The sequence below is a fragment of the Pongo abelii genome, chromosome 1, assembly GCF_028885655.2.
Source record: "Pongo abelii isolate AG06213 chromosome 1, NHGRI_mPonAbe1-v2.0_pri, whole genome shotgun sequence".
NCBI classification, from domain to species: Eukaryota; Metazoa; Chordata; class Mammalia; order Primates; family Hominidae; genus Pongo; species Pongo abelii.
The window spans coordinates 195,804,888-195,820,727 of NC_071985.2; the positions used below are offsets into that span (position 1 = coordinate 195,804,888).

Below are 15,840 nucleotides of genomic sequence, written 5' to 3' on the forward strand. Positions count from 1 at the left end.
GGCATCACTGAGGAAGGAATCAAGCTCCGGCTGCTCCAGTGTGATTAGGATTCTCCAGAGGGGCTCAGAGGCCCCCAGCCCCTGCCTCTGGGCCTCTTGAGGCCCTTGAACACAGGAAAAGGGGGAAAAGACAGAAATCTTGTGTATGTATGTGTGTGGGAGGGGCAGGACAGGGAGGGCAATTCATAAAGCAGAAACCTCCCACCCCCAGCAGAAAGAAGCTTGCAGGAGGGTGAGCAGAGAAAGGGGATAGGAGGAAGACGTAGAGGTTGAGTATGGTTCAGAGAAGATTCTAGTCCTTTTGCAGGCAGCAGAGGCCTCCTGGCATGTGTCCTCCCCTTCTCCCCAGGGCCACACTCTGCTGCAGGCAGAGTCGCCCAGCTGGTTCCCAGGCTGGGCGGTCCGGGGAGCCACATCTCAGCATCCTGAAACTGCCTGGCAGCTGGAAGGACAATGGGCATTCATTTGGCACTGGCTAATTTGCTTGGCCTTGAATGAGGCACTGAAAGTGACTGAGTGGGAGAGAACACTGTCTCGCTAGCCTAGGAGCCAGCTCTGCCTGGACCAGGCAAATCAGGAGGGCAGGACAAGAGTAGGGAACTCCTTGCTTGTGGAGCATGAAGGGTCCATGTGCTGGACCCGTTGGAAAAGCAGAGATGGACAGATGCCGAGAGCATCTCATCCTGGCTTTGCACTGAGGGGCTCTGAGAGGTAGAAGGAGGAAAGGGAGACAAGCAAGCCAAGAGCCCCTCTTCCGGGCAGAGGCTCTGCAGGACAGCAGTGCCCTGAGGACAGGTGCACTACAGAGGCAGAGCAAGCCAGAGCGGGATTCCAAATCCAGCTGCTCTGAAATGGGGAGAGTGAGCCCGGTCTAGTGTGGAGGGGTAGAGAGATGTTCTCCTCCAGCATGCGTGTCCCAGCCTGATGGGCTGTCTGCAGCACCTCTCACACCATCCTGTGTGTAGGACCTGCTCTGTGCCGTGGTCCCTCACCTCCAATTTCCCTCCTCTCCAGTCCACCCTGGCTTGCCCACTTCTCACCAGGCCATGTGGTCCAGTGGAAGCCTCTCTCCTGTCCTCACCACAGACCCTCTTTTGCTCCTCCATCCACTCAGCCTTCCCCCCTTCATCTCCACCTATCTCTTCTGGATGTTGCTCCTCATTCGTGGAAGTCCTGTCACCACCCTGGGTGACTTCAGTAGCTGCCAGACAGCCTGTCCCACCCCTTGCCCCTTGGTTCTTTGACTTCTCATTCCCAAGGATCATCTCTTCTGTTCCTCCTGGCCATCCCCCTAGAATGCTTCACCTCGTTACTTTTTTTTTTTTTTTTTTTGAGATGGAGCCTTGCTCTTGTCACCCAGGCTGAGGTGCAGTGGCATGATCTCAGCTCATTGTAGCCTCTGCCTCCCCGGTTCAAATGATTCGTTTGCCTCAGCCTCCTGAGTAACTGGGACTACAGGCCTATGCCACCATATCCAGCTAATTTTTTTGTATTTTTAGTAGAGACGGGGTTTTGCCATTTTGGCCAGGCTGGTCTCAAACTCCTGACCTCAGGTGATCTACCCACCTCAGCCTCCCAAAGTGCTGGGATTACAGGTATGAGCCACCGTGCCTGGTCTCACCCCAATACTTAATCCAGTTCCCTTCTTGGTCTGCAGATGCCCTGTCTTTGCAGCTTGCTCTCTTGGCCACACTGGTCACATCTGTTCTTTAGCCTCATCACTGGCCCCTGGACTACTCACCACCAAGCCTACTAACCTGCCTGCTTCTGCACCCATCCTCACCCCCTTTTCTCTAGAGGAGGTGATCCCCCCAGCCAGGATCAGTCCTTCCACCTGTGACTGAACCCCACCCTTTTGCCATCTTGGGAGCCCACTGTTACTCCTAATGTTCCCCTCTGCTCCCCATAACAGTGAACATGTGTGGAGGCTTGGTAAGCTGACATGCTGCTGTCTGGCAGGCCTATCTTTATCCTGATTTTATTAAAGAGAAAATGGAGCCACCCAGTCCCATAGTTACTGAGTGGAGGAGCTGGGAAGCAGGTCCGTGCAGTCAGGTTCCGAGCCCAGGCTGTCAACACCCTTCGGTGGCCGCTTCCCCCTGTGTGACAGCCTTGCTCCTCCTTCCCATGTGATCATCTGTATCTACATGTGATCATCTCTGTTGTGAAAACTTCGGAAACTCCTCCCTTGGTCTCTCATCCTTTATGTGATTTCTCTCTACCACCCCCTCTACTTTCTCTGTCCTTGGTCCCCGTGACACCCTGCCCCAGTTTCCCTCCAGTCTCCTCCTGTTCCTCTGGCGGTTCTTTTGTACTGTCCTTGGTGCTTCCTTCCGCTAGCCTGGATGTTGGGGTTTCTCAGACTTATTCCTAGTCCCTCTTCTCAGACTCCATCCTCTCCTTGGGCCATGCTCATTGCTCCTGATTTGTATCTGCAGAGCGGGACTCTCTTCCAAGCTCCAGACACACACACGCACATCGAACCCTCATCTTATCTTCCCTGCTTATCCCCCAGGCCTGCAAACTCAGATGTCTAAATGTGAACTTTTTGTCTCCTCGTCCCAGTAAATGGCACCACCATAAACTGTGAGCAACTTCTCCCTCTTCCTTTCTGCCATCCAACAACCTCTCAGCCCTGTGGCCCCTGTCACCTTCACGTCACTCAAGTCCTCTGCCTCTCTCCATGCCCGTGTTGACCCCATAGCTGGAACCACTGCCAGCTCCTCTCCTGTGGTGACACCCGTGGCAGCTTCCACTCTGCAACTGGAGCTCTTTCTAAAGTAGAAATCAAATCATTGCACTCCTCTGCTTAAACCCCACAGGGGCTCTCCTCTGCTCCCAGAATAAAAGCCAAAGTATTTATCTTGGCCAGCAAGGCCCTGCCCCTAGGGGCCCCAAGTACCGGCCTTTGGCTTTGTTGACTGTGATGCAGTCTTTTGGCCCGTGGCTGCCTCTGTCTCAGGAAGCCCTCCACAATGACCTTGGATCAGGTCAGGCCTGTCTGTCCCCTGTCCCAACAGTACAGCGCCTTTCTCCTTTGCCAGCACTGGTGAGTGGGCTTGTGGCTAACTCTCTGTGTTTGTTTTCCTGACCAGACCAGAAGCTGCCCCCGAGTGCTGGATCCGCTTGCCTTATTCACACTTTCACAAAACCACATGTGGGGGCAGCTGGGGGCCTGCAGCCAGGATTTGGATTGGGTGCCTCTGGAGTTGCAATAATTTTCACCATGTGAAAGTAGCTAGGGATGGTGGTGGTGGTGAGGGTTTGGTTTAGGGCTATGGTTGTATCTGTGCCATGGGGAGGTCATCAAACCACAGAGAAGCTTTTGAACCAGCTGGACAAGAAGTTCCCTCCCCCAGGGCATAGGCCTTGTCTTTTGAAGGGACAAAGAGGTGCTGCCCTCAGTGCTCTGCAATGGGAAGGGCTGGGGTGGCCTGGCTGAAAGAATGACCCTGAACTCCCTGCCAGGCCCTGCAGCTATGGCAAAGGAGGAGGGGATGCCCATGATGAAGAGGAGCTGTATTTCCACTGTGAGTTGGCTGGGCCTGGCTGGGGAGGGGCGGGCTCCACCCTGCCTCACTCCTCAGCCCTCTGCCTTGCTCCACTGCATGAGCCCCCTTGTCAGCCCCAGTGGTGGAGGCCCCATTCCTTAGGCTCATCTCTTTCTCTCCCAGTCAAAGTCCCAACACGTCGCACGTTCCTGGACCCCCAGAGCTGTGGGGACCCGCTGCAGGCTGTGCATCTGTTTGCCAAGGAACTGGATGCGAAAAGCGTCACGCTGGAAAGGAGCCTTGGAGCAGGCAAGCTGGGCGCCCAGGAAGCCTTGTCCCCATCTGGAAGCCCCACCCACTCTACAGGCCCCGCCCCTACTCTGTCCACACCTCTATCCTGAAGCCCACCTCCACCCAAGTCCCTCTCGTGTCTGGAAGCCCTGCCTCCACACCAAGCCCACCCTCCACCCAGAAAGTCCCTGGCTTGCCTGATTATAAGGAAGAGGATGGCAGAGGGGTCTGTGACCCTCTCCTGGTCCTCAAGGTCAGACCTCTGCACACTGCCGCTGGCAGTTTAGTCCCAGGCCTTCATAGAGCAGTAGGAAGGGGCCTTTGTAAGCTTGGGGGCCAGCCATAACTGAGTTCTAGTCCTGGCTCTCCCACTGACCCACTGCATAATCAGGGTCATGGCCCCCTTTTGCTCAGAGCCTCAGTTGCTCATCTGAGAAATGGGCATGATATCTGCCTTCTGGGGGCTAATGTGGGGACCTCCCAGCACTCCTCACAGGGCCTGGCTGTCGGCGCTTGCTCTCTAAGGGCCAGTCTCCTGCTAGCCTTTCTTCCTGACTACAAATCCTCAGCCTCCTGTGCTCAGAGACAGCAGCTGCTTTCACTGGGAGCCTGACATTATCCCCTGACACGGTCTCCAGACCCGCTGGACAGAAGCCGGAAAGGGCAGGGTGGAAGAATAGATGTCATTGTCATCCGTCCTGGGTCACATGGGGTTTGATGGCAGTCGGCGTGCTGGCATGTGCCCTGTCCTTTCTTTAAGGCTCGGAAACCTCCCCCTACTGAGGAAGGCAGGGAGGAATCCCCATTTCACAGAGGAGACAGGCCAAGAAAGGGAAAGAGATGGAATTCAAGGTCATACTGCTGGTACTCAGTTTACCAGGATTTAAACTGGAAGTGGTCCATGATCTGGAGTCACTTTTTTTTTTGAGACCGAGTCTTGCTCCATCACCCAGTCTGAAGTCCAGTGGCACAATCTCAGCTCACTGCAACCTCCGCCTCCTGGGTTCAAGTGATTTTCCTGCCTCAGCTTCTCAAGTAGCTGGGATTACAGGCATGTGCCACCTTGCCTGGTTAATTTTTGTATTTTTAGTAGAGACTGGGTTTCACCATGTTGGCCAGGCTGGTCAGAGTCACTTTCTCCTCGGCTCAGCCTGTCCAGCTGAGCCAGGGCAGTGGCCTCTGGCAGTGTCTGAGGTGCTGTTTCCCCACAGGGCGGTTTGGGGAGCTGTGCTGTGGCTGCTTGCAGCTCCCCGGTCGCCAGGAGCTGCCTGTAGCCGTGCACACGCTGAGGGACAGCGCCTCCGACTCACAGAGGCTCGGCTTCCTGGCCGAGGCCCTCACGCTGGGCCAGTTTGACCATAGCCACATCGTGCGGCTGGAGGGCGTTGTTACCCGAGGTAGGGCCCGGTGCTCCCTTCCTGCTGCCCAGCCCACGGGTATGGGGGGTGGAAATGATGGTGTGGGAGTTTGGAGTGCCCCTGCCTCTCCAGGTCCTTCCCTCAGCTATGGGAGGGAGCTTCAGCCAGGGACCTCAGCTTTCACTGACTCAGGGTGGCTCTCCTGGAGCGGCCACTCTGGCTCAGAATGACCTTTCTTTTCTTTCTTTCTTTTTTTTTTTTCTTTGAGATGGAGTCTCGCTCTGTTGCCCAGGCTAGAGTGCAGTGGCGAGATCTCGGCTCACTGCGAGCTCCGCCTCCTGGGATCACGCCATTCTCCTGCCTCAGCCTCCCGAGCAGCTGGGACTACAGGCGCCTGCCACCAGGCCCGGCTAATTTTTTTTATATTTTTTTTTTTTTTTTTTAGTAGAGATGGGGTTTCACCGTGTTAGCCAGGATGGTCTTGATCTCCTGACCTCATGATCCGCCCGCCTTGGCCTCCCAAAGTGCTGGGATTACAGGCGTGAGCCACCGCGCCCGGCCAGAATGACCTTTCTGACCTGTGATATTCTAGGGGGTAGGTCCCCTAGAATATCACTCCTAGAAAGAGTGATCTTTCTTAGCAAGCTTGTTGCAGCTCTTGACCTTGGCCTTTGTTTACCTACAGATGTCTCCTCTTTTGTTCCTTGGCATAGAGGACCCTGGGCTGGGCAGAAGGATGGCAAGATTAGGGAACTTGGTGCTGGTTCTGGCTCTTGAGGCCCGGTCTGGGACCCCGGGGGGGAAACTTGTGTGCGTGTGGGGTGGAGTGGACAACTTAGCATGTGTGTTCCCATCCCTGGGCGCAGGAAGCACCTTGATGATTGTCACCGAGTATATGAGCCATGGGGCCCTGGACGGCTTCCTCAGGGTGAGTGGCCCTGGGGCTGCCAATGACCACTTTATTCTGTAAGGCGGGCAGGGGTCCCTCACTTTTCTCTTTGGTAGGGCTTGGAATTGGCATCATCCCCACTGGCCGGGCTGACCTGTGGTCACAGGGTGAACTAAAGCCTGGCAAGAGCTAGGTGAACGCCCTGGTGTCACACAACACCAGGCGATCCAAGCCCACAGCCCTGGCCTCAGTCTTTTCCCTCCACAGCGGCATGAGGGGCAGCTGGTGGCTGGGCAACTGATGGGGTTGCTGCCTGGGCTGGCATCAGCCATGAAGTATCTGTCAGAGATGGGCTATGTTCACCGGGGCCTGGCAGCTCGCCGTGTGCTGGTCAGCAGCGACCTTGTCTGCAAGATCTCTGGCTTCGGGCGGGGCCCCCGGGACCGATCAGAGGCTGTCTACACCACTATGGTGAGGGCGCCCCCAGCCAAACCTGCCTGCGCCTTCTGGTTCCCACCAAGCTGCCCTGGAGCCTGTAGCTCCCCACTTCCACTCCCTTCCCTGCCCCTCCACCCAGTTGGTCTTGGCATAAATGCGAGTGAACCCCACCTTGAGGTCAGCTTTTGTGTCTTTCCCAGATGTGAAGCTGGAGTTGGGGGTTGCCTGGGAGGATGACACGCAGGCTGGATCTGGGGCTCAGTGGGGTGGGGAAACCTGCGTGTCACCCAGTTCCTCCTTGCCCCTGACCTGCCTGCCCCTACAGGGTGGCCGGAGCCCAGCGCTATGGGCCGCACCCGAGACGCTTCAGTTTGGCCACTTCAGCTCCGCCAGTGACGTGTGGAGCTTCGGCATTATCATGTGGGAGGTGATGGCCTTTGGGGAGCGGCCTTACTGGGACATGTCTGGCCAAGACGTGAGTAACCTGTGGCTCCAGCTCCATGCCTTCTGACCCTCTCACCTCAGGCCCCAGCTTCCTGACTTCTGCCCATTGGCCCTCAGCCTTCCTGCCCTAGGCACCTCTTCTCCGTCTGCTTGCTTCTGGTTCTGCCTGGCCACTGCCCCAGTCTTCCTTGGGTGTATGTGTGTGTGTGTGTCTGTGTGTGCGCATGTGTGTGTGTGCGTGTGTGTGTGCACGCACCATGTGCTGGGGAAACCCAGAGCCTCCTTTCTGCTCCCCACCCCCATGGCCCAGGTGATCAAGGCTGTGGAGGATGGCTTCCGGCTGCCACCCCCCAGGAACTGTCCTAACCCTCTGCACCGACTAATGCTCGACTGCTGGCAGAAGGACCCAGGTGAGCGGCCCAGGTTCTCCCAGATCCACAGCATCCTGAGCAAGATGGTGCAGGACCCAGAGCCCCCCAAGTGTGCCCCGACTACCTGTCCCAGGTACGTTCCCACATGGGACAGCCAGCCTCTCACCTGTCCGTGGAGGGCCTCCCTGCATGTCGCAAGTGCAAACCCACCGCCTCCACCACCCCACCTGTCCAAGAGCAATTGTTCACCCCATTGCCCCAGAGTGCTGTAGTTCTCCCGCCTGCCCAGGCCCACCTCACTGCACATCCTCCTGGTCACTTCTGCTTCTCCTGGATTTTGCCCACATCCCCGGGTACAATGACGTCTGACTGGAGAAATAGATGTGGTAATAGCCCTAACACATTTGTAGTTCCAATGAATCAAATATGTGAAATTAATATTCGTTGTTCCAAATATGAGTCACCAACCAGTCCTAGGCGTGTCCTACCCCAGACTGTTCCGGATACGCCAATACCTTTAGCTGGCACTAGCTCTGCCTCCACCTGCCTGAAGAACCTGAAGCCCTCGCTTCTTCAGGAATGCACAGTGCTCATGTGAGCCAGGTCCAGCCCTGGGGCCCGGTTACCCTCCCCTTCTCCTGTCCATCCTCAGCTGGCCTCTCCCCGGGAGACCACCAGGTGTGGTGTGGGCCCAGATCCCAGCTGTCGGTTGAGCACAGCTCCTCTGACCCGCAGGCCTCCCACCCCGCTATCGGACCGTGCCTTCTCCACCTTCCCCTCCTTTGGCTCTGTGGGCGCGTGGCTGGAGGCCCTGGACCTGTGCCGCTACAAGGACAGCTTCACGGCTGCTGGCTGTGGGAGCCTGGAGGCCGTGGCCGAGATGACTGCCCAGTGAGTCCAAGGCACTAAAGTCAAGGCCAGGGCTGGGGGATTCCAGGGGCCCTGCCCCTGCCTATGCTGGGGAGTCCCAACCTGTCCAGAGAAGCGGAGGGAGAGTGGAGGGCCTTCATGGGAGGAGCAGAAGTTGGGGTCAAGCCAGCCGATTGTGACCAACCTTTGTTTCAGGGACCTGGTGAGCCTAGGCATCTCTTCGGCTGAACATCGAGAGGCCCTCCTCACTGGGATCAGCGCCCTGCAGGCACGAGTGCTCCAGCTGCAGGGCCAGGGAGTGCAGGTGTGAGTGGACCCCATTCTTCCAAGGCAGGACTCCGGTGGGGGTCCAGATCCCCCAGCCCTGCTCAAGGACCATGGCAAGCTGCGCTCCAGCAGTGTGGGAGGGAGCGCTCTCTTCCTCCGCTTGGGCCCAGATCTGGTTTGGGGCCACAGCTTCCCCGCTTTCACTGCCTGCCCCTCCCATTTTCACCAGTCTGAACGCCTTGGCTAACTCAGTGCCCCTGAAAAGAGGTTCAAATCCCTAGGGAGGACCCGTGAGATAACAGCAGAGAAGAGCTGGGGCAGGGATGGGAGGGAAGAGAGTGGGTTGAGATTGCCCTGGCTCATGCCCTACTGCCATTTGTACCCACTGGGGGCTGGGGCCTACCCCGTGGGGTGTTCCCTTTTCCCACAGACCCATTGACCAGTCAGACAGTGTGGGTCCTGGGGGGCTCTTGTTCTACCTGGCAGTGACTGCAGCTGCCTGGTGGCTCAGGCGTCGGGGGCTGGGCCAGAGGTGCATCATCCTCAGCTCCCTGTGCCTTGGCAGGGGCTGACTGGACACTGGCCAAGGCCCAGGCAGGCAAAGATGATACTGAGCTCAGGGGCTGATACCCAAGAGCCCTAGACTCAGGAGCTGGTTTCTGTGTCCCCCTGCCTTGGGCTGACAGTTCAGGGTGAGGTCAAGAGTCCTGGCTAGGCCGGTCCATAAGAGGCCCTGGTGCTCCCTGGGGCCCCATGACGCCCTCGTGTGCATTCCTTTTATGAACTCAGTGGCCAGGACATCTGGGAAAAGCATAAAGGGCCATGTTATCTCCCCAGGGACCCAAGAGCTTTTCTCTCCAGCCTTGGGGAGGGTGAAGAGGAGACTCAGAGATGGGTCCTCTCTCTCAGACAGGCTTGTCTAACCCCCAGTGTACAGATGGGGGAAACTGAGGCCAAGTGAGGCGCCAGGAGCAGAGCTGGGGTCAGAACCCAATCCAGGGATGAGGCTGACTCTGGAGAGAGAGTCCTTGGTCCTGCCCTATGGCACCACCACTTCCCTGTACAGCCCGTGGGGACTCTAGAGGCGACTCCCCTCCAGCCAGCTCCGTGCCCTGGGCACTACCCAGCCTTCCATGGAGCCCCTCCCTTCTCTGACTTCATGGAGCCCTGGCGAAGTGGTTGTGCTGAGCCCACCATGGAGTTCCTTATCCACAAGGGCCCCTGGGAATGGTGGGTCCCAGGATGCCAGGGCTTTTGTAGGATGGCAGGAAGGCAGCTGGATCTTGGCAGGGCCACAGGGGCTGAGTTTGTTCAGGCCGCCCCTGACACTTGTCTGCTCTGCTTGGCTGTGTGTGGGTGGGGTGGGATGGGGTGGGAAAGAGGAGACAAGGGGTAGAGGAAAGATGAAAAAGACACACAGCCTGCTCTTGGGGGGCTCAGACTAGACCAGGAGAAGAGCTCAGGTACCAAGAAGTAATTCCAGGGCACCATACACCAGTGCCCAGGGCCCCCCAGGAGCCCTCTGGGTCAGTGGGTGGGTGGGCTGGAGGGGGAGATAGCCACTCTCCTGATGTGTGAAGTTGAGATGTAAGTTGAACAGGGTCTTGCAGGTGGGAAAGGGAAGGTTCTTTCCTTGGGGTGGGTGGCGTGTTCGGCAGGCAAGATGGCAGGCCTCGGACAAGAGGAGTCCATGCAGAGAGGCTAGCATGAGAAAGAGCCCAGAGGCGGGAAGGTTCAGTGCATCTTTCCAGAGCACCCAGAGGTGGGGGACAGTGACTCACAGAGGTGCCTTTGGCCTCACCCTGCCATCAGCAGCTCCTGTGCTCTTGGAATCTCCCCCAACCCCCTGCCTCCCTGTCTCCTGAGCACCTGCCCCAGCTCAGTGACTCTGGGGGTACTGGGGAGACCAAGATGTTGCTACCACCTTAGTCAGGGTTGGGGGGGCCCCTGGCCAGGTGTCCTCCAGGATCCGCCTTCCCCCCCCCTCCTGGGAAGCCTGGACCAGCATCCCTTCTTGGGTGGATGGAGCCTCATCCCCATCTCCAGCTACATCAGTCATTCTCTGCAGGGCAAAATCTCCCCCTACCCTAGTGGTTTCTGCAGAAGGGCGCCTGGCTGTGTTGTCAGGACTTCGGTGTCCAGGGTAGATCTCGCCTCCACCTGAGGAGTGAGGTCCCAGAATCCTGTTGGGTCCCAGGCCTCAGCCCTGCACAGGTGTGATGTGGGGCGATGGCTGTCTGGGAACCCTCTACAGATCTATTTTTATATGGAACTTGTTCACTAGACAGAGGTGGCCTGCAAGCCCCCATTACCCTGGTCTGAGCTCACCCTGGGAGGAAGGGGGCCAGTCGGAGGGGGTTCCTTCTGGAGATGTTTTTATATTTCTTGGGTTCTCTATGCAGGGTAATAAAAACTTGTCTGTGATATGGTGCCTCTTTGAGTGTCAGTTGCTTGATCATTGTATAGCTGGTGTGGAAGGGTTTCTGCCCCCTTCCTTGAGGACAGCGGTGTCCAGAATGTGCGTCTGAGATCTCTCTGCATAGAGGTGAGTCCAACACTGCTCCTGCCATGAAAGATGTCCCAGGATCCATAGCAGGATGGTGTGACCCAGGGTACCGAGGGGAACTGGGTGCCCTGGGTTTGTAGAGAAGTCTGTCACCCAGTCTCAGGAGCAGTAGAACCGGGGAGGTATCCCAGACACGGTGGGGTCCTTTGCTGGGATAGACATTACCAGGGAGGGCAGAGACCAGGGAAGGTGCTCAGTGCTCAGTTTTGGATATGTGTTTGAGATGCCTGTGGGATGTGCGGCAGAGATGTCTAGGAGGCAGGTGGATATCTGGTCTGAACCTCAGAGCACAGATGTAAGTTAGAGACAGAGCTTTGGGGTCATCAGCATTCAGATGGGGGTAGAAGCCGCGGTGAGAAGGAGGTCACCCGGCCAGCATGTGCAGGAGAAGGGAGACGTCAGCGGTGGGAGGCACCTGGATGAAGGGGAGCAGTGGGAGATGCCAGGAGGAGCTGTGCCATTGCTGCTGAAGAGCAAGTTTTGGTGTTAAATACAGAGAAAAACGGCCGGGTTCGGTGGCTCATGCCTGTAATCCCAGCACTTTGGGAGGTTGAGGTGGGTAGATGACTTGAGGCCAGGAGTTTGAGACCAGCCTGGCCAACATGGTGAAACCCCATCTCTACTAAAAACACATAAATTAGCTGGGTGTGGTGGCGGGTGCCAGTAATCCCAGCTACTCAGGAGGATGACACAGGAGAATCACTTGAACCCAGGAGATGGAGGTTGCAGTGAGCCGAGACTGTGCCACTATACTCCAGCCTGGGTGACAGCAGAAAAACAAACAAATAACAACAACAAAACAGAGAAATCAAGTGAAAGAGGAGGGAGGAGTGGCTGTCAGTGTGGGCACTGGGATATTATCAGTGAGTGTATTCATTTGCTTGGGCTACTGTAACACAGCACCTCAGACTGTAACACAGCACCCGTGGCTTTGCCAACGGGGATTTACTGTCCCACAGCTCTGGAGGCTGGAAGCCAAGATCAAGATGTGCGCAAGGTTGTTTCCTGCTGAGAGCTGTGAGGGGAGCTTCTGCTCTGGGCCTCTCTCCCCGGCTTGCCTGTGGCCGTCTTCCCACTCTGTCTCTTCGCATCATCTTCCCTCTGTAAGTCCAAATTTCCCCTTCTTATGGATGCCAGTCATATTGAACCGGTCCATACCAGCCCACCCTAACAGCCTCATTTTAACTTAATCACCCCTTTAAAGGGCCTGTCTCCAAATACAGTCACTTCTGAGTTACTGGGAGTTAGGACTTCAACATAGAGGCCTGGTGGGGGGCACAATTCAACCCGTAACAGCGACCTTTGTTGTCAGGGCAGAAGCCAGATGAGAGGATTGGGGAGTGGAGTTTGGGAATCTTTGAGGAGTCCAGCAAAAGGAGGAAGAGTGGGCTGAGACAATGACCAGGACAGGCTGCGGGTGTTGGCCAAAGGGTGCAGGGGCAAGGCCTGAGTGCCCATGCATGTGAACACATATGTACTCATGGACACACATGCACGCACACACTTGGACCACATGAGTCCTTGCATGTCTCAGTTGGCTTGCTAGTGCTTCTCCTCTCCCTGGCCCGGGCCATTCATGTTCTTTAGGCTGCGGAAGGCGTCTTCCTCCTCTGCATAGTTCAGGACATGGGAAGTGCTTAGGGCAAGGGGTAGGATGGTGGGGATGGTGATAAATAACGCCCCTTCCCCCACTGCCTGTGGTCAGAGCCAGTTAAGTACTAATTCCCTGGGACAGGTGGAGAGCAAAACATCAGCTCTTTGATAAGGCTAACTGGGGAATGTTGCTTACCAAGTTTCTTTGAATCTAAGATGCCATTGAGTGTAAGATGTCCTACCAAGAAAGAAACATCACAGCCAACTATGTCGTGCCATCCAACTGGAAGATGCATCCCAGTTTCAGAGATGTTAACATGTACGTCTTCAATAAATGAGATGCCGTGCATCAGGGACAAAGTATGTTTCCCATCATTCCCCTGAACTAGACCCACCCAGTCCCAGGCTGAGCCGGGTGGGGCAGACACCCACTGCAGGGGCAGAACTGTCCCCTCAGCTCCTGCCTGCACGATAGGAGCAGAGCAGGGTGCACCTTTCTTGTGGGCAAGCAGATCTGCAGAAGCCAGATGGCACTGAGTCAAGCAGGTTGTTCCTTGTGTCCCTCAATTCCACTTGAGAAGCCACCCTCTGGTGGGGAGAAATGAATGAGGGGTGGGTTAGAGATGTTAGCAGCATTGCTCGGCTGAAGTCAGCCCCGGGAGAGGCATGCAGCCAGGGAACGCAGGACCCGAGCACTAACACAGTGCCTGGCACACGGAACACAGGAAGTGCCCACTTGTTATTAGTGTTACTATTATTATTATTATTGTTATTATTATTACCTAGCTGGTGTGAGGCACCAGGCAGACATACAACATGTGGTCAGGATTGGAACTTCTCTAGGCAGTGGGCCTGCTGATCTGGCTTGACAAGGTATTTGCGCACTCACTGCACAGGGACCAGGTACCTACTAGATGGCTGGCTCTGGCAAGTTAAGGCCTCACTGCCCAATGGGCGAGTCAGTTAAGTAAAAAGTACCCAAGCCATGGCAATAAGGATGAATTCTAGGTGTTTTGGGGCTCAGGGGAGGGCTCTGCCTGACTTCATCCCCGAGGAAGTGTGAGTGGGCTCCTAGGGGAAAGTGTGTTGTGTGTTAGCTGCTGTCTTTAGTAGCCAATGCCTGTGTTCTGGACCTTACAGGAGGGCATCTCAGTTCCTAACATTACCTCTGCCCCACTGCTCAGGATGTGGGTAAAACTCACACTGCACCACCTGCAGCTCTCTTTAAATCTCTGTACCCTTTGCCATTGAAATGGAACTGTCTGCCAGTATCTTGAAAAAATCCTGCTATTTGCAGGATATTTCCCACCACAGCTTACTAGTTGAGCCCCTTGGGGTCTTGGGGCAACAGAGAGAAGCCAGAAGTTGTTTGGGTTCATGAGTGATCTCATGTTGCCTATCAGCATCTTGGGAGCAGACTATGGGTATCTCAAGCCTAGCTCCAGGGAATATGTTTGATGAAGACTGCTTGTAGAAGTGTAAGAGGAAAATGAAAAAATCAAAACCAAACTTGTTTCCCCATTGCAACACCTTCCCTCCTCTTTCATCCTAGGCTTCCCCTGGGCCCCTTTTCCTTCCTCCACCCCACAGCACTCTTTTTTTTTTTTTTTGAGACACAAGTCTTGCTCTGTCGCCCAGGCTGGAGTGCAGTGGCATGATCTTGGCTCACTGTAACCTCTGCCTCATGGGTTCAAGTGATTCTCTTGCCTCAGTAAGTAGCTGGGATTATAGGCATGTTCTACCACACCTGACTAATTTTTGTATTTTTAGTAGAGATGGGGTTTTGCCGTTTTGGCCAGGCTGGTCCCGAACCCCTGACTTCAGGTGATCCGTCCATCTCGGCCCTCCAAAGTGCTAGGATTACAGACTTGAGCCACTGCTCCCGGCCAGCACTCCCTCTTGACCCTCACCTGGGGCCTTATGAAGAGTCAAGAGGAGGAGGTTTGCCAGGGTGACCTTGGCATTCGATTGGAAGAGTGTATCCTTGAAGATTGTCACCTGTCTCCATCCTGATGGTTCTTAGCATATTGTGAGATATGTGTGCTTGTGGGTATTGAAAATTTGCAGATGGAGCTGAGTTCTTCCTGGTATCTTGGTGCCAAGGGTATGTTTACCCTCCACCATATCCACCACCCAAGGATCAGGAAAGATGAACCATGCAGATCCTAATATCAGCTGAGGGAAGGATGATGGCAAAGTGTAGAAGGCAAGAAGTGCAGGTTACAGCTGGCAGGGAGGGGATGGTGGAGGCTTGACAGGTGGGGTGATGCAGGTAGGGATGATACAGGGCTGAGGAGATGTTTAATCCCGCAAAGGGAGATGGCACCTTAGGCAAAGCAAATTGGATTCCAGACCCCCCTTTAGCAGGGAGCCCAGTGTAGCCCCCAATTCTGATTGAATTCTCTCTGAAGAGTGTCTCTCAGTCCTTCCATTTCTGAAGCCACAGGAATTGTATCTACTATGAAAGTTTTGAGTACATATGTCATGCTGAATTTTAGGTATGGGTCAACAGCTATGATAGTGTGTAAAATTAGAAAATGGACCCACCAGAGTGTGTACACAGGTAGGCACTGAGACATGCTTTGTTTTTCAGAGGTTTGGGGATACATCATGGAGCTAAGCCCTGCATTGGTATGTGAACTCATTATCATGGGTCAGGCCAGGGATATTAATTCCTCCTGGTAAAAGGCATGTCTGATGCTTTGGAGAAATGCTTAGGTGATGTCCTGTCACACAAGCACATGAGCTAACTCTTCATATGAGTAACGTAATCTAACTCGTCACAAGATAATACATTTGTAATCCTCTCAACAGGAAGCCCCAAGTAGGGCTTTTGGAAATAACAGGGGCCCTGTAGGACAAAGAATGAATCTACTGTTGACTGGACCTCTGGGGTTCCTTAAAACTGCCTCAGCAGCCCTGGGGATGGACTCCAGGCCTCCATTCTCCCTTCAACCTGGGGCAGCCCTACTGTTCCATGCTTTCTCTCCACAGCAGACAGTAAAAACTAAATTGCCTACAGAGATGAGGCAGGTAACATCAAGGGAAGAAGTAATCTCATCAGGATTGCTTTGAACGGGAAGAGGATTCTCTGCGGGCCAAAGAAAGCTGCTACTGAGCTCCAGCTGACTGTTGGACCATGCTGTCAGATCTTATTTTCAGAGGCTAGCAATCTTTGTGTAATCGCCCCATATTTAAATGGTTAGCAACTAATTTGGAAAAAAAAAAAAAAAAAAAAAAAACAACCCAACCCAACGAGTAT

General features: G+C 55.1%; 1 protein-coding gene across 2 annotated transcripts in view; it reads left to right on the top strand.

Annotated features, from left to right (window-relative positions):
* Window positions 1–12,965, top strand: part of EPHA10 (EPH receptor A10) — a 52,797-nt gene extending 39,832 nt beyond the window's left edge. The window contains exons 10-20 of one of the 2 annotated variants that reach the window (XM_054537741.2): window positions 3,469–3,530; window positions 3,675–3,800; window positions 4,994–5,179; window positions 6,007–6,068; window positions 6,297–6,500; window positions 6,793–6,942; window positions 7,222–7,415; window positions 8,018–8,173; window positions 8,348–10,964; window positions 11,945–12,088; window positions 12,795–12,959. In XM_054537741.2, the coding sequence (XP_054393716.1) occupies window positions 3,469–3,530; window positions 3,675–3,800; window positions 4,994–5,179; window positions 6,007–6,068; window positions 6,297–6,500; window positions 6,793–6,942; window positions 7,222–7,415; window positions 8,018–8,173; window positions 8,348–8,462 (1,255 nt within the window). In that variant the 3' untranslated portion in view covers window positions 8,463–10,964; window positions 11,945–12,088; window positions 12,795–12,959. Of the gene's footprint in view, window positions 1–3,468; window positions 3,531–3,674; window positions 3,801–4,993; window positions 5,180–6,006; window positions 6,069–6,296; window positions 6,501–6,792; window positions 6,943–7,221; window positions 7,416–8,017; window positions 8,174–8,347; window positions 12,089–12,794 lie in introns of both variants that reach the window. The other variant, XM_024232733.3, reaches the window with a different exon arrangement.
* Window positions 12,966–15,840: the final 2,875 nt, after the last annotated feature.